General features: G+C 44.2%; 1 protein-coding gene across 4 annotated transcripts in view; it reads left to right on the top strand.

Moving 5' to 3' along the window:
- The window catches only part of LOC138629867 (testis-expressed protein 2-like), a 34,794-nt gene that overhangs the window by 6,472 nt on the left and 5,822 nt on the right, over positions 1-22,500 (top strand). For all 4 annotated transcript variants that reach the window (XM_069713842.1, XM_069713845.1, XM_069713841.1 and 1 more), the window contains exons 3-8: positions 10,872-12,456; positions 14,268-14,468; positions 15,336-15,666; positions 15,816-16,054; positions 16,255-16,419; positions 17,931-18,030. In XM_069713842.1, the coding sequence (XP_069569943.1) occupies positions 10,897-12,456; positions 14,268-14,468; positions 15,336-15,666; positions 15,816-16,054; positions 16,255-16,419; positions 17,931-18,030 (2,596 nt within the window). In that variant the 5' untranslated portion in view covers positions 10,872-10,896. The remainder of the gene's footprint in view (positions 1-10,871; positions 12,457-14,267; positions 14,469-15,335; positions 15,667-15,815; positions 16,055-16,254; positions 16,420-17,930; positions 18,031-22,500) is intronic.

Genomic DNA, 22,500 nt, shown 5'->3' with positions numbered 1-22,500 from the left:
ACAAAGCGTGCTTTCACCGGCAGGCAGACTATTGCACGAGAGCCGGACACAAGGTGGACGTGTCTTTCATTTGCAGTTTTTAACTTTAGCCCCGGGCAATCAGCGCAGCTGTCCATCACGAAGATTAAAGCCCCTCTTTTAGAGTTTCAGTCAGTCGTTCACCATCTCGGGGCTGCTCCCGCCCCTGATAACAATGTTGTCTTTTGTCATTACAGTTTTGGCCGATAAATGCTTCGCCTAATTCCTTTCACAGCGTCCCGCCCTGATAACAATAAACGCACGATTACAGCATTCCAGGCTTTTAGTTTCCGTTTGAGTTCTCGTTGGCAGGCCGTTGAACAACTAAGTGAAAATGAGAGATAGATTTGAGAAATGCCTGATCGGACTGAAACTATTTCTTTTCGTTTACACTTTTAATATTTTTTTTTTTTATGCAACATTTTACAATTTCATTAAATTACATCAGATATTGGAAATTAAATCTTTCATTCCTGTAAATCATTCACTGATTAAATGTGCAGCTCGGTAATCCGCAGATTTTGGTTTTGATCTTTTGTTCACTTGTGAAGGAGCTCCTCGGTGTTTGATGTCGTGGAACTGCATTGAGTCGCACGAAATTTAATTACAGCGGACAGAAGAGTTTGTTTTTTTTGTTGTTTTTTACAGGTGTGTTGAACGTAATGAGGAAAAATCTACATCACCAATCTACCAGAGAAGAACTCCTTTAATGTAATCCTGCTCTCAGACACTCATCAAACTGCTGTGGTTGATGTAATTGTCTGTTTTTCACTCTGTGTTTTGGGGTAAACTTAATGGTTGTAGCATGTTGACAGTAGACAGCCGACGGGGCCGGGAAACTATTTGGGAGAAACAGGAGAGTCTTTGTGGAAGTAAAGCAGGAAGTTGTTCATCCTGAGTTCAACCAGATGTGGCTAGAAGTTTCCAGACTGCGGCCTGATGTTCTGCAGCGTTCCCATGTTCTCTAGTTAACGAGAAGGCGTCATTCGACTGTGGCTTGTTTTTGGATAAATCACTGTAGTCCTGAGGAGATTTACTTCTTCATTTCTCCTGTCAGGTTTCCCAGAAATATGATCCAAACGGTATGTGGAGGTCTTATGAAACGGGCGCCGCTCGGCCTTGACACCGTGTGCAAAACATGATTACATGGTTGACCTTTGGAATTTAATAATAGTCATCTTAACTCATCTTTGTGTTTAACCAGTGTCTTTTTTTTTCTTTCTTTTTTTTTTTTTTTTAATCTGAAGAAATGTTCATGTGACTTCCTGCTTTGGGGTTATTGATCTGAAACAAGAGTTCAAATCATAGAGAAAGGAAGTTTAAATAAAAACTAAAACTCACAAAGTGAGCTTAAATCTCTGCTTTATAAAAATCAGTTTAAAGTGCTGCCATCGGGTTTAAAGTTCTATAGAATGAAACGGAGCTGGCGTTCGGGCTGACTGAGTCCGTCTCTGTAACCGGAGCACGGAGGCTCATCTCTGATCTGTATCTCACTTCTGTCACCGTTGCAGCCAAGGAGGTCATTCAAAAGTAATGAGGGCTTGTTGATAAGCTTTAAGCAGTTAGGCATGAGTGCATTATTTAACACGAACAACGTCTGGGTCACTGAACTGTCCCGGTTCGAAAGAGGGCCGTAATCAAACGGTATTAAATCACATCCGGAGTGCTCGACTTTCAATGTTTGGTTTGTGTTGCTGTGGTTGTGTGAAAACCTATTGTCACGGTCTCTGTTTCTGAAAACCGGATTTAAAAAAAAAAAAAGTTTTTACTTCCTAGTCTTGGTGGAGGCTCTGTCACATGCTCTTCATGAGGCAGCGTGTTCTCGCTGTTGCGATCCATAATTGAGCAATCCAGCCATCTGGATGACCATTTTAAAAACAAGAGTTAACTCTTCAAAATCTGTCAAAATAGCTTGTTCACAAGAATGTGTGAATATTAGCAAGAAAAAAGAAACTTTAAGAGGTTACTTGAATTCAGTACTTCCGTTTACTAAATCATTGCATGTATCTGTAGTTTTAGCTTTTAGTTAGCTTGAAAGTTATCTAAAGCATCTTTAGTTTTCTCCACTTGAATAACTCGCAGACGTTTTGGATGCACCAATCAGCAATTTCCGTGTTGTTAAATACACAAATAGTGCAAGCGTACAAAGAAAGATATTAATACACTAGTATAATTTAGCCATCAGACATATGCCATTTCTGTCTCCTTATTCCAACATTAGAAATGAGCACACGCCACACTTTCAAATCATTTGCACATGTCTCAGTAATACTTAGAAACCTGAAGTATAAAGTAAAGCCTGACCGATAATGGATTTTTTTGGATATTAGGAAGTAAAAATATTCAAAAATTGTGATACTGACTGAACTGCAGTTGTCAAATACTTTGGACAATGATATTTAAGAGGATAAAACGATAAACTTTAAATTGTCCAAAATAACATCGGTCCATTCAAACAGTAAATTACTAAAAACACAACTAAAACGATGGTTAAATTACCCCAAGCATCTTTTTCTGCATTATATTGTCTAAAACAAAAAAAGTTCAGTCAAGCTCTAGTATAAAAAATGTCATATATACAGTTGAGCTAAACTGTGATTTTGGCTGCTATTCTTTACGAATTTGGAATTTACAGGAAATACAATTAATTCAGTTCAATTTTATGTCTGTCCCACCAAAAATCACAGCGGGGCATTTTACACCGTAATGTCCTGACAACATTTATAAACAAATCAACGATTTCCACATCAGGAAAAACTCCGCTTTAACAGGTAGAAACCGCCGACAGAACCGGGCTCAGAGGAGGAGAACAATCTACCTCCGCTGGTTGGGGTGGAGGGAGAGCGGAGAAAGAAAAGAGCAGCATAGGACAGAAACGGTGTATTTAGAGTACGTATTTAAACAAAACCGTTCTGCTGTGACAACACGACCATGACCATCTCTGCAGCCACCATATCTGATTCATGCATGTCTTTCGGACCGTATCTCCTGCGTTCGAACAGCGTTGCCTTGTTAAATCCTCCCTCCTGTGTGTGGCCCCTCAGAGTTTATTATGTGGCATTGTTTGTTTTCCTGTCCATTGTCCCAGCACGAGACAGCGGATGCTCACTGATGAAGTCCTGCGACGGTACCGAAGCCTCGCACTTATTGTTTACGGAGGTCGTATTATTCAAAAGATACACTTGCACCTCGCCGGTTTCTCAGTTTTGACGAGTCCAAATGTCACGAGACTCATTTGTACATTTGCAACTGTAAAATTTCATTTCACGGAAGCGGCAGCACCAGAGGAGCCGTGAGTTGTTGTGTTTTTTTTGTAGCAGTGATAATGAGCGAGCGCCATAACAGCAATAATACAATTATATTTTGTTAGGACAATATGCCGTTTATGTTGTTGCAGTCGGCTGAGGAATGCTGGGAGACGGTCGACACCCGTAATGACCTCACCGCCTGCCTCTTCGATCCCCGCCTGTCTCACCAGTTTGTCTGCATTCTTAGGAACAGTTTCGGTTCTGTCGGGCTGTTGTTGTTTATGTCGCTCCAGAACAAGAAAACGGCCGTTCACAAACCCGACGGGCGACGTCACTGCCGGTCGCCGCTTGACCTTGACAACGTTGACATAATCAGAGAGACGGATACATGGAGCCATTCTTTTTAAAAAAAATGTGTCGAGTCATTTTAATGGTGCATATAACTCCTGTGCAGCTATTACAGAGCTGGAAGTGTTTGCTACCATTCCTGCAACGTTGGATAATGTGAGCTCTGGGCTCTGAGAGGCTTTCGCTTGCATCTCTGCCCGTGTACACACAGGTAAAGCCATTACTGCTGAAAATAAACAGCAGGATTTAAAGTGGGACTTCCTCTAATCCGTTCCTCGGCAACAGGAGCGGTGTTCCGGGACTTCATTATGTCTTCCCTCCTCTCGGGGTGTTTTTCTCTCGGTAGTTTAAATCTCCCATCGCGCAGCGAGCATCCTCTCAACGCCACTGATATCATCTGAAACGGTGGCGTTTGACATTTGAGATCCTCCGACGGGGGGGCTGCCATGCGATGTTGTATTGGCAGAGAGCCGCGCGCACGGTGACTTGCATAAAACACTCTCACTGTGAGGTTACTGGGCTGCAAACACTGGAAACGCTGTCGGACGCTTCCACTCTTATTCAGCCTCACGCACACATTTAGGAGTTCAGGGCTCTAATCTGGGGAATTTCACTTGTTAATCCACACTTATATTTGTCTATGCAAATCTTTACACAGTGAAAAATCTTTATTTAGCGCCACTTTTGAGCTTCTGGAAAACAGACACAATATGCACCATCATTGTGTATTGTAATATGAAGGCAGTGTTTCTTTTCCCAAAGCCACGTAGCAGCAGTTTCCGTAACTGTTCTGCTTATTTTGATTAAGGCCATCTCCTAAGTGACCTACAAAGAGCTGTTGGGTGATATTTGCTGCACGGCTCTTAAACAAACATGCTCACCAATCAGATTAGATTTAGCTGGAGAGGTGAGGAAAATTGGCCAATGGATTTTTTTGGGGGGGGCAAAAGCAACTCCCGTCCCACTGGATTGTCGGATGTTGTGTCCTTCGCCAACAACTGTAAGGAAGCTACAGCAAGTCATCCAACCACACTCATGGGTAGGTGGGAAAAACATAGGGAGAGGTCAAGGGTATTTCCACAAAAGCATTCTGGTTGCTGGTCTCAGTGTACGTAGAAAAGTGAAGGATTAAGATTGATCTTAAGCCTTCACTGGGGCCCCGACAGCGTACGTGACCATTTGCAGCATGTTGCAATTGTTGTTGCACAACGATTGTTGACCCCATGCAGTTCCCTCATGGGAAAGAAGTTTCATAAACTGTTGGAGGACCCAACAAGTCCTTTGTTTGGAGCACACTGACCCTTACTCCATTGACTGTCACATAACTCCTACTGTCAAAGAGACTTGAGGACATTTATCAGCCTGTTTTAGATACACGGTAATACTTGACTTTTTGTACACTTTTTAAAATGAGGCCAATGCGAAGTGCCATAAACTGCAATACCACCGGGGGCCACTAGTTCACTCCTTTAAGTGCTTACATGTACTGTAGCTGTGGTTGATGAGCGCCTTAAACTAGAGACCAACAGAGGTAATCTTCACCAACCTCCATGCAGGTTGTGTACTTGGCGCTGCCTCTGTGGCTGAGGTTTCTCCTGTATAATACTCTCCGTGGGACAGGTGATCTCCTGAATAAACCTTTTGACAATGCAGCACTTTGAATTTTCATATGTCAGACACAAAATAAATGCTGAGAAGTAATATAACCACAATGATCCCAGTAGCATGACCGAGTATCGCAACAGTCATGTGTTGCGGGAAAAGAGATGATGAAGTGCTTGGATGACACATGGCATGGTGGGAGTTTCCTTCCCTACAGTCACATTCGTGGCTCCAGACCGGCTGATGAAGTGTGATTTGGAGCTTCCGATGAGGTCATGGAGGAGGAGGCCTCGCAGTGAGATGCTGAGTCATGCTGCTCCGAGGACTGGGTTCATTAAGGAACCCAAAGTTTCTGAAATATTAACATTGATTTCAACAGCATATTTGATGTTGAAAGAAGTATTGAATTTCCAGTGAGCATCAGTGACTGATGGTTGAAGTGTTTTTAATTCAACCAAGTAAAAGTCATCAATTCTTGTTTCCTCTTTTTGTTGATACACTTTTCCTCATCTGACTACATTTAGATACTTCTGCTTTAGTGAGGGAATTCCTTTATTTCATGTGATATTTTTGAATCCCTTTGAGAGCAGTTGTGAACTTTGAACTCAGTGGTTACTAGTAGAGAGAACAGTTGAGATACAGCTGCAAGCGTGACTTTCAGGGGAAAACTGTTTTTTTGCATGGATGGCATATTCTTCATTATTGGGGGTTTTCTTATCACTTCATTTATATTTGCATATTTGTACCATGTGATTTAGATTTTTTACAGCTCAGTTCGCTTGGAGCTTTGACGGAGGCGAAACCAAAACTACTACCGAGTACCAGGTACTATCCACAAGCTGTGCCAAATGGTGCACGAAGGAACTGGCCGTGGAAAAGGAGCTTAAAAGTTACTTGTTCAGCTGTCTTGATTTATCCAATCAACAGTCCAGAATCCAACACAATTCAATTTATTATCACAGAAGACAAAAAAAACCAGCGACTATTTCATTTTGAAAGGCTGGAATCAGTTTTTACAGCAATAATGGTTAAAAAAATAAAATAAAAAATGTAATAGTTAATTGATTGTATTTTTCCTGCTGATCGGCAATTATTGCAGTTTTAAACTCTAATACAAAATATGATGGCCTGTTTATATTTCCTTCCTGTATTTGTTTCTGTCATTTATTGTAGCATCGCATTCAAGAAGCCAAGTAGGACTACTGGTTACAGATCCTGACTTTAACTAAACTCCTAAACTACAGTCTATAATCTAGCTGTACATTGATTGTCTGCATTAATGTTGGCTTTATTTGTTCCTACGTTTGCCAATATTCCTCTGGTAATATTAAAAATGTGCCTGGTATAAAAGCTGTGTAAAGTTGGCGAGCTAAACTCTTTTATATCTTAGGTGACAAATAAGACCTTAAGACACTTAAAAAGTTCACAACTATGTTGAATTAGTTTCCTGCTGAGCTAAAATGCAGCACTGATTTGACTCCTGATTGCCGGAAATATTACGTTTATAAATGTACCATGGCCCTTAAGACAGGATAAATCCATTTTAAATTTAGGCCACTACACATGTTGGTAAAAAGACACCGCTGTGAAAAATAAACATTTCATATCAAAGGTTTTTAATTACAACGACATCTTTCTCACATCCCCGGCTTATTATCATTTTTCTCAACAATACTCGGAATAAACAGGCCCAATCATGTTCAGCCTCTGAGTCCATGTAATCGCTCTCTGTGAGTCACTTTTTTATTCCCTCTGCCTGCTGCTCTATAAAGAAGAAGTGAAGTGTGAACGGGTCCCTAATGAGAGCAAAACACGAGGGTTAATGAGGCCGGCTTGCTTCTTGTAATTAGCTTCATCAGCATCAATGGCAAAGATTGCGTTCTGCACTGTCGTCTAAGTCTGTTCATTGGCTCGGAGAGAGGCTCTGGGGACACGAGAAAAACAGGAGTCTTCATTGTTAGTGTGTGAAGATACACACTTGGATGGACGGCCAAATGCATAAATACGTATTTGTACATGCCCACTTTTTGATGTGTTTGTTTGTTCCACTTCCATAGTGCTTCTTTTGGAGATAGAACCAGCTCTCCAACCATACACGCCAATCATGTACCTACTCACCCATCTTACCACTAATCCTAAAGCGCTGCTGGCAAACACCGCCTGTTCCTCGGAGTCCTGTATGCTAAAGTGAAATCCTCGTCCAACTGGCCGTCCACCAGAATGGCCTCATTGTGTTGCCGCGGGCCCGAAGGGCTGGATCGCCGGGGACAGAGGTGGCTGGCAGACTGCCTGGCTGAGTAACAAGCTCACTCGTGACCCATGTGACAATGAGTGGCGAAGTTTTGTCTGCAAGTGAGCGAGCCAGCGTGACCTCTTGTCACCTCCGCTGTCCGGACAAAACACGAGCCAAATGTCAACAAGGCACCGCCGTTATTTCTGTTTTCACATCCCGAGGACGTCACGCAGAGACACACAAGAACCAACAGATCGATCGCGTTGTGTTGCCAGAAGAGTCTGGCGACGTCTTCGCAACGAAAATGGATGATAGCAGTTCTCATCATGAATTACTCTTAATAGTGAATGTGAAAGAGCTGTGTTGTGTCAAGTCTAATTTATTTGTATAGTACAAACACAACGACCGAGGTTGACCGAGGCGCTGTGGTGTCAGAGGTGTCTGTGAGCTACATCAGACCTGAGCGTGTGCTTTAACTTCATTTATCGGCACGACAGTGATGCGGTCTGTAAGCATCGCTGAAGTCAGTAGTCTCTTATGTGATGTATGCAATGTTTGCTACTCCAGGAAGTAGTCCGACCCTTAGCAACGACCTAACAACCCAGACGATTTCTAGTCCGTTTTATTGCTTTCTTAAACTGAATAAATACAGCACACAGGACCACCAAACTTCTTGGCTCGCTCAGTCTGGTTGTAACCAAGATATCTGCTGAAAAAAAATATATCGATGGACTCGTGTATTTTTAAGATTTTAGCACCGCGTCACGTGTTAAAACCAAACCGGTCCAGCTAGCCGCCGCTAGGATTTTAAGTACGTGACTGTCCGTGGTGTTACGGTACGGGTGCTGGGAGCGACAAAAAAGGAGCAGGTGAGAACCGATTTCACCAAACGGGTCACAATTAACAGACCTATAACAAGTAAAAACAACATTATATTGTATATTATATGAAAATCTATTCCAATCATATATTCCCATTAAGGAGGTGGAGGGATGTTTCTAGTGATGAACAGGGTGTGATGTCATGCTGATTTTGCAAATGTACAGTTGACCAATCGGATCTCTGGGTCAGAAACTACTTGTTGTATAATTTGGCTTTTTCAACAAGCCACATACCAAGTATGAAGTGAAGGAAAAGTGCAGCTTAACAATGAATTCTTCCCTCATAAGCACATTGTTCTGCATTACACCGGGAAGTTTAGTACCACCCTAAAATCATAGTTACACGAGTCACATGCAGATGTGGAAGTCTGAACACCGATGTACAATCTCACATGTAAACTATCAAGTTTGGTTACTTGCAGTCGAACCATCACTCACAGCTTCAGTCTTCACTGCGATGTTAGGAGGCGAGTTTCGGCGGTATTAGATGGTCAACGCTGATTGGTTGAGAGCTGCTCCAGCAGTTTCAAAATCAAGCTGACCTCTGCACCGCTAAGATGCAACAACTGGAAACAGTCCTCGGTGGAGCTCGGCCAGATCAATGTATTAATGTTTGGTGGTACCAGCACACAATAATCGCCATCATTATTAAGTGTTACATCATTCAAGTTCGTTATCTGGACTGTGGCTGTAGTCTGTTGTCTCTGGAGTTGTGCCCTCCAGGTCTGTGTTGTAATATGTGTGTTTAACGGGTGCCTCACAGTGTAATTACGTAATAAAGACCTTTCAGGATGTTGGGAGTTTTACGGACATTGTTAAGCAAGAAAGTCAAAGTCCAAAAGTCTGGTTTTTGTTTATGTTTGCAACCTAAAATGAAAAAAAACATTCATTATTCTCGAAACCGTTGTAAAGTTTCGTCCAATTGTCAAATATAGAGTTTTGCTGCAGCGTTCACGCGCTTCGTCGGTCTTCCTTGTCGTTGTTGCCTTCTTTGGTCTCGATTGCACCTGATGAGGCTCTTTGATTGTGCTGAATATTTAAACGGGGTTTGTGGCAGGTATTTGTGAGAGTGTCAGCAGGTGGTGAGTGGGATTTGGCGCTCTAATCACAGAGCGTTTCGCTAATGAACCGAAGTCTGACACAATCAAACACTACCTTTGTGAGCACCCACACAGTCGCAAATACACATAATTTCCTTGAAACGGGAAGCTAAATTAACATGATATACACCAGTTGTAGTTCCTTAATAGATGGCTGGGGATTCAGTAATGTATTGACATCAGCATCCTGTCTAATGAGAATATGATGTTTCATATCTCCCCCAGACAGGAATGAGAAATTCTCTGTAGAGAAGTCTTTTTGAGGGATGGTGCACACATTTGCTTCTTCTAATATACGTTGTTTTTAAACGCCTTTTTATTTTTTTTTTGTAACCTTTTGGCTAGAAACTTCACCAGGACTGTCTGTTTTGCACTATAACGGATTGAGAGATGGTCTTTTTTTAAAAAAAAAAATTTTTTTATAAAGAACGCGAGTCTATCATCATAAATAATCGACCAGAGCGGCCCAATTTGGGGTTTGGCCCTCACCTTCTTTGTCTTGGCCCACCGTGGGACATCTTTTTCGCCTGATTCTCAAGTGCTCTAAAATCCAAACTGTAGGTTTTGTGCAGCTAATAAACATGATTTAAGCTTCTCTATTAAATTCGATCAGCCTCCGTCTTGCATACGAAGAGTGATGGTGTTCTCTCTATCGCTCCTATTACTGTGTCCTACGTCACTGACTCGAGATTAAAGAGTAGTTTGTACGATTTTTCTGACATTTTATTTTTGATTTAGAAGGTTATTTTTCTGTAAAATATTTTAATTTGAAGTGAAATGTATTTTCACACAATATAAACATTTATTTTTGGCCCGCAGCCTCCCATCCAGATTAATGTGTTTCTCTTCATAGGAAAGAACCATTGACTGTATATAGAAGCGTTGTAGCTTCCGGCTCTGAAAAATGAGGCCGATGGAGAAGTGCCTAAAGCTGCAATACCACTGGGAGCCACTAGAGGTAGGCTCCAAAAAGCCTCCAGCTCCATAGACTCCCATTCAACTTCTCTCATTAAATTCCAAGTCAATCAAATTTCTCCACCAGTTATCTCGGTGTTGTTAGCTAAAGTCGCTCCTTCTTATTAGTTTTCTGGAGGTCCATCTGATAATAATCCCGTCATTAATTAGGAAATAAGCTTAAAAAACATGTGTTTTTGGGGGCATGTCTGTTTGATTGACAGGCCTGTGGTGCAGTCAGGTTACAGGTATCGGGGGGCAGGATGTAGTATGGACAGGTTTCCAATCAGATCAGTCAAATCCACCGCTCGCTCCACCCCATCTCGCCCAAATATGGTCACTTCCTGCTCCAAACTGCTCCGAACTAGCAAAGATGTAATAAAAAAATTAAGAAATGAAATAATGAAAACATTTTCAGTTATCAAAATACCTAATTATATTTCTGTTATTTTATTAATGTGGCGTGATCTCTGTTCTGTCCTTGCAGACTGCGTCTCAGTGGGAGTACTGAAATGACCAGCCGGTATCCTCGCCATGCAAAGAGTACTCACTCCACAGATAAACAGCCACAAGCTGTGGTCCCCAAGCTCCATGTCCAGCGATCGCTGTCAAAGGACTCCATCACCATCCACTTCTCAGCTCTTGGGAAGGAGGAAGAGGAGGAGGAAGAAGATCTTTACAGAGCAACTGTCTCCGCTACCTCAGCCGCTCCTGATGACTCACAAGTTCTGACAGCCTTAGAAGCTAGTGAGGAGTTGTTTGAAGGCGTGCCATCGGACTCCGCAGCCGGTGTCGCTCCCGAATCATCCAGACTTTCACCTGTTTCGAGACATCACACTAACAGTTCCCCCACGCAACCTCGGTCTTCAGTCATGTCTGAGCAAAAAGCTGCGGCGTCCAACTCCTCTCCGACGAAGTCTCTGAGCTTCCCCTCCAGTGACAAACCTTTCCTGAGCCTGGTGAAGTCTTTCTCCTCCGACGCCGAGTCTCGTGATGGAGCCTCCTCTGTTCCCGCTCCGTCAGTGAGGCACCGGCATCTCATGAAGGCTCTCGTCAAATCTCTATCCTCGGATACATCCCAGGACTCCTCCTCCTCTTCCTCCTCCTCTTCCTCCTCCACCACACCGTACCGTCCTCCAGAATCCCGCCTCAACCTGCAACTCTTCAAGCAGTTCACGCAGTCTCGGTCTGCCGCCATGTCGTCGGCGGCGGCAAGCGATTCGAAAACCGCCCCCACCTCGCCGCTGACCTCGCAGGACACCCGCAGCTTCTTCAATGTCTCGGAGGTGGAGGCGCGGATCGAGGACACCAAGCGCCGTCTCTCCGAGGTGATGTCCGAACCGCTCCAACTGCTGAGTAAGATCATGGACGAAAAGAGCAGCAGCTTGGTCGGCAGCAGCATCTACCGGCCCAAGGCGCTCTCCGCCAGCGCCTCCGAACTCTCCACCATCACCTCTTCCAACGGGCAGCTGGAGAGCAACAACAACAACTACTGCATCAAGGAGGAGGAAGGAGGTGACTGGGAGGTCGAAAGCCCCAACAGCGAGGCCTCTGGTCCGGATGAATCGCCCGTCAACCTTTCTGTTGACACGAAGAGCCCCAACAAATCATCCCTGCTTTCCATGTCGTTGGACAAGTGCTCCATGTCTGCTCTCGCCAAACAGGAGGACGAGGACTACTGCATCCTGTACAGCGAGGACTTTGAGACGGGTACCGACACGGAGGGCGACGCCGTCGATCGATCTGATAATACTGGAAGCCACAATAAAGTGCCACAGAGTGGAAGTACTGAATCCTGCAGCGAAGATGAATCTGAGAGCATCGAACCGCCGAGCGTGCCGCACTATACTCTCCTCATCCTCACTTTACTGCTCTACGGGTGTTTTGTATTACCTCTGCCGAGCTACGTCGGAGCCGTGCTGCTTGGGATCGGACTGGGATTTCTTTTAGCCATCGGTGTTGTGTGGCTGACGGGACCAAAACCTTCTGGAGGAGACTTCAGACATTCCAGACACCACGGGAAGTCGTGGAATCTCACCAAGTTGGACATCAAGGAGCCAGAAATCTACAAGGTCGGTTAATATTCGCCTCTCTTTTTTTTTTAGTCAATTAATAAACTTTTGGATTTCATTCTGTCAGGGCTGCAAAAAATGTCATGACAGTGAAGGTTTTCCCTCAGACGCCTCAGAAGGTCATAATATAACTGTGTTGACAGTCTGACAACCAGCTAACATTGCAAAAAAAACCCAGCTCAATTCAAGTTAACATAAAGCAAACAATGCTAACAACCTGCTAACTGCTAATTTAGCTTAAAACCATCTTAACTCAAGTTAGCAAACAGCTAACGATGCTAACAAACACCTAACGACGCTAACAAACAGCTAACGATGCTAACAAACAGCTAATGACGCTAACAAACACCTATCAACGCTAACAAACAGCTAACAACCCTCAGACGCCTCAGAAGGTTCCAGTAGAACTTGTCGACAGTCTGACTCTGGGGGACGAATTCACGGTGACACAACCACCGCCAACGTCAAAGAAAACCCACCTGGTGTCTCCTGACCTGAAGCGTCTTCTTCGGTCTCGGACAGTGAAGCTCCGCCCCCTCTCGAAACGTGAACGTCACTCAAGTCTACTTCGTCGCCGTAGACTTTCTGAAGCATTTCCAGGGTCTCTGTTGACCGTTTCCAGAGTTTGACCCAAAATCTGATGTTTCTCTGCTCCAGTTTCAGCTCCGCAGTGAAATCACAAATGTTCACGTACCAGTTGTCCCAGAAACGTGCTGAACTCGGGTGCTGATGTTGATCACGCGCCGAATACTTGCTCATGAAGGTTATTGGCTCCCTCTGCTCCGTGCACGTTATGCTGCTGTGCTCCGCTCGTTTGCAACACCGATCCGTCTCTGAACTTATTTGACCACTCTCGTATTCAACAAATTTCCATTTTGTTTTGTTGTTACTTGCATTTGAACAAATGGATTAGGACATTCCTGACATTAACAAAAGGGGACGCTTCTGCCTGCACTTCAATATGCAACAGTTTGGCTGAAATATGATTCGACACAAATTCAGGATGAGTACATTGGTACGGAGTTCATTTGGTTACACGGCATCTTCTGCGGATTATAGTTGTGACAGATATTATACCTATGAAAAGATGTGCCTATCAAATGACGTCACCAATGATCATCGAGCGTAGTAATGCAGCTGATCAGAATTTTCTCCTTTGGTTTGTTTCATGGATAAGATGGACGCTCCGGTCAGAGTTAATACTGTTCATTACATCCAAAGAAACATTCAGAAAGATATTTATAGACCTAAAGCAAAAATCATTCAGAGTCATTCATGTAATATTGACGAATCGTTTTTTTAACATTCATTTTTCTACTCCGAAAACAATGAGATACTTTATCATGACACTCCGTTCGGCTGCGTCCGTGAATAAAGTCAAACCTGCCTCTTTTTAAGAGGCATTTTTCCACGGCGGTTTTCACACCGAAGTGACAAAGCAGCAACTGAACTGCTGACAGATGCCGGCTGAATATAGCCGGATGAATTTCAAAGGCTTCCTCGCCGAGCAAGTGACAACAAACTCGTTTGTGGCTGCGCTTGAAAAGACGGTAGTTCTGAGACGCCGTGTGTGAACTTCAGCTCACCTTTTCTATCACCGTGGAAATATGTTACGCAGGCGACAACGCGGATATTTACAGTGTCCTCATCAGATCGCTGTCTTCTGTGTATCTCGGAAAGGAAATGCAATACGGAGAGTATTTTTTTTTAAAAAAAGGGAAAAATTGATCCGAATGGCAATACTCGTCTACTTTTCTAGTTCGACGTGATTTTTGCAGCTCGGTCCTCGAATCTGTGCGTCTTTCTCGCAGGGCTGGATGAACGAGATCCTGAACTACGACCCGGAGACGTACCACGCCACCCTGACGCACTCCGTGTACGTCCGCCTGGAGGGCTCCATCATCCGTCTGTCCAAACCCAACCACAACGTCGCCCGCCGCACCTCACACAACGAACCCAAACCAGACGTCAGCTACATCAGTCAGAAGATCTACGACCTCACCAACAGTAGAGTACGTGGTTACACTGCTGTCGTCGCACACGCGCACACACACACACACACACACACACACACACACACACACGCACGCGCACACGCGCACACACGCACAAATTAGAAATGTATATATCTGTACAGTTTTTATCATAACCTGCATATTCCACCGAAATCATGTTTCCTTGTTTTCGGGTCTTTTATTGGATGTAAACGTCGTTAAATGGCTTCTTCTTTTTTTTTTTTCCGTTTTGTGGTCATTGTTGTCATTTCCTTCTCTGTGCTGCAGCCTACTGACAAACTTAATACAGCCTGCTGAGTTTGAGTCATTAAAAACACGAATCCTATTTATTGTGTAACTATTTCACGTACCGTGTGTGTGTGTGTGTGTGTATGTGGCAGTAGGAGAATGCAGTAGACGGTGATATAGTGATGTGTTTTTACGATCTGGAGTTTGCACGTTTTGGTTTATTTTTTTATTTACCGGATTTTCTCCCAACACACTTCCTGCTCGCTCGCGGTGGTCTCCGAGCGGCTTCCGTCAAAAAAATAAACTCACCGCCTACCTTCAGGCGAGCAGCGCAGCGATTCGCTTCTGGGACGCTACTGATGTGAAGCATTAACTTTAATGACGGGGATTCACTCCAGCAGCCGTGTCGGAGACGGAAACAGTGGAAAATAGCCTTAAATCGTTCCTTATCTTTGATCAGTGGAAAATGTCACCTTAAGCTGATAAATCTTTGAACAACACATTTTTCTGGTATTTAAGTCCATTAAGTAGATGGTAGAAAGTTGGCCGTCATATCTTGGAATTATTGAGAAAAGGTTTGGAAATTTAGAAGATCAAACTTTACGAGACATTGATTTCTCCTGAATCCTCCCTCAGGTCTATCTGGTGCCTCAGAGCCTGGCCAGGAAGCGAATCTGGAACAAAAAATACCCCATCTGCATCGAACTGGCCAAACAAGACGACTTCATGTCGAAGGCAGAAGGTGACAGGTGGGAGGCCAGCGAGGGCGTGAGCGCCAGAGACCGAGGAGAGGGGTCGGGAGGAGCACAGGAGCGAGGACCGCCGTCCTCCTCCGGCAGAGACCTGTCCCTCTACCTGTTCGGGAGGACTGGGCGGGAGAAGGAGGAATGGTTCCAGAGATTTCTGTCTGCCTCTAAACTCAAGGCGGAGATGAAGAAAGGCTCCAGTGTTGTCGGGAGTAAGAAAGGCGAGTAGAAAATTTGTGTTGAGATTTTTTTTTTTTTTTTTTTTTTTTTCCAGGGTTTACATCACCTCGATCCATTCGTAAACAACAGAAAGAGCACAAACTGTAATATGAGTGTCTTTAATTTCTGATGTTTGCCGTGGTCCCCTCAGCTCTGAGCCCTCACAGTCGCAGCAGCAGCCGCGGCAGTCTGGACGAGGTGCTGGCCTCTCAGCCCAGGTCCAAGGACTCGCCCGTCTCCTCGACGACGGCGGGAAGTGCCAAAGCCAAGCCTCTGCTGGACTACGGTGTCTACATGGGCTCTTTACTGCCAAAGCAGATGGCAGTCAGCCCTGCAGCTGCCAGCCCCGATCTCCAGAGTCCACACAGCAGCCCCGGGGCTGATAAGAAGGTAGCACGGTTTACACTATTAACACATCTTCCTCTCCCCGGTGACAAACTCAGCATCTCACTTGCAGTTACAAACAAGCTAATTACGAGGACGTAGAATCGAAGTGGTATCAGTCAGGGATTAAATGTTTTATAGTTCTGTACGGAGATTTGGGATTGATGTCCGCCTCTCCTGGTGTTTATCATCTGCCCTGTGTGCAGCTCCAGGGCGCCTCTGCAGCTCAGATGCAGCCCCGAGGAGACGAGGAGGATACCGTTGCCTGGGTGAACGCCGTTCTCGGCCGGGTCTTCTGGGACTTCCTGTGCGAGCCCTACTGGGCCGATCTGGTCTCCAAGAAGATTCAGATGAAGCTCAGCAAGATACGGGTGAGTGGAATTACACCCGTAGCAACCTTTACCTCTGGAGTGGAAACGAACAGGCCGACAAGTGGAAAGGTGTAAAAAAAAAGATTGTGCGCGACTTCCTGCCGGCAGCATGAGTCCGATTCCCGCGTACGGATAAGCTCTCCAACTGTCAGCGGGCTTTTTTGGTACGGCTCTGGAAATGCCTGAGCAGCTCCATACCGGGGTTACAAGCAGAGAGACGGTCGCTCTGTATCAATCACCTCCTTCTCTTCATCCTGCAGCTTCTCTCTGATCCCGCGTCCCGCCTGACTACCTCGTCGTATAAAGAGTTTCAGTCTGCGTTGCTGTCCACGACATCCAGTAAAAAAATAATGAAGTCAAACACTTGTGTGACTGACACAAACGGCTGATTCTAGAGTTTACTTTATTAGATTTATTTACAACAGGGACCATGTACAAAATACATTATGCTGCACATTATAAGAGAGAGAAGATGATTTTTTTTTTTACCTTGTTTGAAAATAACCGTGTGTGTCTGCCCATTCGTCTATTTTATTTTATGCATTTTACAAGTTTTTTATTCTTTACAACCGAATCATTCCCTCCAAATTAAGGCTGGACAATATATCGATTTTGTGATGTGAGCTGAGATATCGTTTTAGATTTCATGACTTGGCATTAATTCAGACTTTTCATGCTTTTAAAAGACTTTATTTCAGTAAATGGAGGATATTTTCTGAACCCAGCAGACTAATCTATTATTTGCCTTTCTGCACTTAGTCTTTATATCCACTTTACTGATGATTATTTATTAACAATCTCATTGAGGAAATACGTTGTGAAAGCACTGATAGTCGTCTCTACAATACTGTGATAATATTGATATCGAGGTATTTGGTGAAATACATTGTGTTATTTGATTTTTGCTGCGTTCAAATGACATTCGTGAGCTCGTGGCTACAACAGGGGAAGTCGTGTGCAGCGCATGTTAAGTCATAAAAACATGGAGGGCGTCTAGAAGCCACAGCGGCTAACAGTTTATCAAGCTAACAGGGGAGGTAACGTCATGCAGGAAACACAGACACAGGGAAAAGATGAGGCCGTCGGGAAAATCAACATTTTCCTCAGACGCAGGCTATTATCTAAGTTATGAGGACAAACTCTACGTGACTAAAATTACAATTTATTAGCTGAACAGCCAACCAAACATGAACTTCCACGACCTCTGACCTTTCTGTAAACGTCAGCGAACACATCACAACTCCTGAACTAAAGGCTTGTAAAAAAAGAAATCTAAATTCTCACGTCGTGAATGCCACAAGAGGGCGCCGTTCATACGGACTCTTCTTATGTACACTGTAAACACGACAACATTTGAACTCAGAATTTGTCCACATCACACAGCCCGACTCAAAATTACACCGAATGATAGTTTTAATATTAAGCTGACCTCTAAATCTGCTTTAATTAAAGAAGGGTTTATTTTTTGTTGTTGTTGTTTATGTTTATTCGTGTGCTCGTGTCTCTTTCAGTTGCCTTACTTCATGAACGAGCTGACGCTGACAGAACTGGACATGGGCTCGGCCACGCCCAGAATCCTCAGGGCATCCAAACCCTGCGTCGACTATCGAGGCAAGACAGAAATAAATGACAAACCATCATACACACACACACACACACACACACACACACACACACACACACACACACACACACACACACACACACACACACACACACACACAGAGGATGTCATTGTTTTCTTCATTGTGCAGGATTTACTAAATGTTTCTCATTGTTGACATGAAGAGATAACAAAGATAAAAGTGCAGCAATATAAACCAATAATCTATCAGGAAACATTCTGTGGGATTTCTCGTGATCCCGTCAGTTTCAGGTTTTCGGTTTCTAGGGAGTTACTCTCTGCACGGCTTTAATGTGCTGGTTAGAAATCTGATATTCCTCCTCTTCTTAACATTCTTTCATCCCACTGACTTTATGGATTTTATATTTTGTGTAGAAATGCCTCAGTAATCCAAACTACCACTCAAACTGTCCTTTTTAAGCCCTCTTGGGCAAGAAGTGTCAAATCTGACACACTTTTTTTTATTTTTTTTTATAAATCCGCTTCATGTAAACACACATGGAGGAAAGTGACACTATGTCTCATGACTATCTGCTGCCCCCATTCTTTCTCTGGTCGTCTCGCTGTGACTAATAAGATCACAATACTGAGGCTGTGCTCTGCACCCAAACAACAGCAGCAGCAGTGGCGGCGCTGGTGTGATAGCTGTCCCCAACCCTTCAGTGAAAGCAACTCTGTCCACACTGAGACGCCCACCACAGCCGCTCCGAACGAGCATTTAAAGCCGTGGTGGAAACGACAAATGCTGAATAACGCAAAAAAAATCCAAATCAAAACAATGGCAACATCTCCGTTTATTCATTCTGTACTTGCAGTAAGAAATGCTGACACTAAATCTGATTTTTTTTTTTTTTTTTTTTTTTTTTTTTTTTTTTTTAATGCAACAATGTTGACACGTTTTGTGTTTTTCACTTTTAATAAACGAGGTTATAGTTGAAACCGCTGACAGCTGCTCTGCTCGGCAGGAAGAGGTTGACTATGGGTTACGGTCCGCAACGTGCACTTCTACCCACTCAAGCAGGTCAGGCAGCGGCAGGATGTTGATGTTTTCAGTTCAATGCTCTGAATGTGAAGAAATCGCCTTCACCAGCGGTGTTGCAAGGAGGCTGTTTCCACCTCGCGTCCCTGGCGTCATTGGATCACGGGCGTCCAGATTTAAACCGTCCCGTGTGACCGCTTGGGATCGGGTCTCACTTCCTGTATGTAAATGAGCGCTCTCTACACCACGGAAAGCACACAAGTAAATAAGCGCGAGAACAAACACGGAAACACGAGGAGTTTATGCAACAAAAAATGGACATCTTCGCTCACTTGAACCTCATTGAAATGCTCCACCGTTCAGAAATATGTCAGAATTTCAGAAATTAAATGTCCGAACGCTCGAGTTTGTAAACCTGATTCACAGCCTGAAACGAGACGACCTGATCGGCTTGTTGGATGAATTCCTTGTTCCGGAGCGTCTCCGCTAACTGCGGCTCAATAAACCGTGCGAATGGGCGGGGCTCTCTCACAGCTGAGGTTCTGATGCCTGTCGCAAATAACACGATATACACTTGAATAAAACAACAACAACAAAAAAAACGATAAACACAGAGGAGGCTTTGGTGAAACGAGCGTAACGTACAGCCTCTAAACAGTCGTTGTCTAGCTGTTAGTTAGCAGTAAATGTTGTTTATTGTTGTTTGATATTCGGATGACGTCAGCGGGGTAGGCGGTCCTTCACTGTGGCCCAGAATGCATTGCGTGTCCGCGTGCGTCCCACCACCACCTCTGATTGCGGCCCGAGCAAATCAGATCTCGGACGCGTCTATTTTACCGACCACTTGTGATCCGATCACACCGGGACATTTTGATGAAGTGGAAACGGGGTAATAGTGTAAAATCCTGACCTCACGAAAGCCTTGTTTACAGCGGTTCTGATGGAATCTGATTGGTCGGTGGACTCTTAGCCGAGCACAATGCAGGCCGGCCCTAAGCACTTTAGCAGGTCTTATGGTTATTTTGGATGAATTGAAGCTTAGCTATGCGAGGTCTTAGCTCCGCACGAGCATGCGGGCTGCAGTGCTGCTCAAATATCAGCTAACTGTGTTCCAGTTTTGGATCACACGCAGCTCTTCGTGCCATTTTTATTTGAGAGGAATTCTTCTGTGATCATTGAGACGTGCATCAGCATGGAGCTTTCCATCGCTCCGTTCCTTTTGTCTTCCCTCCTTACAGTCTCCGACAGATCTGTGCTTTCATTTGTCTCCCGTTCTCTTCCTCGTCTTCTCTTCCCCTCGCGTTCCCTTTCATTTCGTCTTCCTCTTTCTTCTCAGTATCTCTCTTCCTCCTTCCTCTGCTCCGATTCGCTGCCTCATTTTTTTTTATTTTTTTTTATTTTTTTTATCACCGCAGCTCTCGCATAACCCCCGTAATGAGAGCAAGAATTGATTTCATCTCCAGCTGGATCGGTTCCAGGCAAAGCACACCTCAAAAGCCACTTCAAACCCGATCGGCGTGCGCGGATCCGCATTCCAGTGATGGCGCTGGAAGTTTGTCGGCTTTAATTGCATTTTTTAAAAACAGCGATATGTTGCCAAATTTTTTTGATTTCTTTGAATAGACCCATCAGCCGCAGTCAGTCTTAAACACTAAAGTGATGCATTTTTAGAGATGTTTCTCGGAGGTGAGAGGAAGCAGGAAGGAGACGCATGCTTCAAACAGAAGACTTTATTATATTTAGCTTTACTCAGCGCTGTGCATCTTTTTGTTCAGAGGCTCTCCAGCTGCACAGAAACATGTTCAATTCCATTTTTCCACTGTGTATTTCCATGATAGTGTTACGGTAGTGTTACAGTGGTCTCACATGGCTCTTACATTGGTCTTACAGTGGTGTTACAATGGCCGTACAGTGGCCTTACAGTGGTGTTACAGTGGTCTTACAGTGGCGTTACAGTGGTATTACAGTGGTATTACATTGGCATTACAGTGGTGTTACAGTGGTCTTACAGTAGCGTTACAGTGGTATTACAGTGGTCTTACAGTGGTATTACATTGGCGTTACAGTGGTCTTACAGTAGCGTTACAGTGGTCTTACAGTGGTATTACATTGGCATTACAGTGGTGTTACAGTGGTATTACAGTGGCGTTACAGTGGTGTTACAGTGCCCGTATCCTCCAGCCTTCTCCCGTTCTGCCTCACCCCGCTCCTTCCTGGAACAAGCATGCTGAGTGCACCGGATCGATGAACTTCTCCAGCTGTGTGCGCACGCATGTCTTCGAAAGCAGCAGCTTTCTCAGCAGGCCGATACATTTGTATTTATTTTACATATAATCTGCCAACATGCTCATGACTTTCTCGAGTGTCCATTTCTGGAAGCATGCACCCTTCATATGCGAAGGCATTTCTTTCTGTGACGCACACGACTCACTCCTCACCATGTGGCTTCACCCCAATTAAGGAAGCTCTGCCCTGCTCCGGAGGCTCCTCTCTCTGCAGACTAACAAAGCCCAGTGCCCTGCATGAACCCCCCGACTCAGACTCGCCTCTTAACACCGGCGGGTCAAACAGGACCCAGGGAGCTCAGCAGATCCCGCGTGTCCACTCTGCCTCGCTCCCCAGCTGAGTTTTTTCTGTCTCAAAACTTCCTCGCCTTCTTTTCTTTCTTTAATTTCCTCTCAACTTTCTGTTTCTTTTCCACAGGCTCTTACACTCATATCGATTTTCTCTCGAGCACAGCAGACTCATTGCATTATCTCATTTAGAGCGAGGCAGCCGGTAACGGAGCAGTGAAGAGAGGTGCTGCTCGTCTATGCGTTCCCACATTACATCTCCTGGTCATATCTTTGCTTTTATCACTTTTTACATTCGTAGAATGATAATAACGACAATGCAATGCATTTTAAAATGCTTAAAAAAAAAAAAAAAGGCAAAGAAAGTGACAAAATAAAATCAGATGGTAAGAACAAGTAATCAAAGCCAACACGTTCGTGCACACTTCTGCCAGATTAAAAGCCTCTCTAGGTGTTTGAAAGCTCTTCAAATCCTATTTATATGAATTTCTTTCAACTGTCCAGCCAGTGTCACAATCTGTACAAGATTGTTTTGGAGTTTTGCACTGCATACGTGCACCTGTGTGTTTCGGTCTTTCCTTCTCACTTCAGCTCTTCTTTCCTGCGTCATCTGTCGACCTCTGCTGCCCTCGGGTGGTGTAAAGAGAAACCATTGTACACAAGAAACATGTGATCCTGTGTTGTGAACTAGAAGGGTGGGAGAATTTTTGTTTTGTTTTTGTTTTTGTTTTTTAAAGAGCACACACACAGCCAGCCCCATGCAAGACAGACTTTTGATGAAGGCTTTAATCCAGATTACAGCAGATTTTGTAGTGCAGAGGTAAAAGGAATAGAGGGAGAGTTTCTACAGCCCCCTCTCTCCCCTCCCCCCTGCTGATATCAAACAGGGATGGGGAAGAGTGGGG

This window comes from Brachyistius frenatus, unplaced genomic scaffold (assembly GCF_029030835.1).
Source record: "Brachyistius frenatus isolate BFR_SWC_R1_liver_20210118 unplaced genomic scaffold, ASM2903083v1 Contig_123, whole genome shotgun sequence".
Lineage (NCBI taxonomy): Eukaryota > Metazoa > Chordata > Actinopteri > Embiotocidae > Brachyistius > Brachyistius frenatus.
This window is presented reverse-complemented; position numbering and strand designations above follow the sequence as displayed.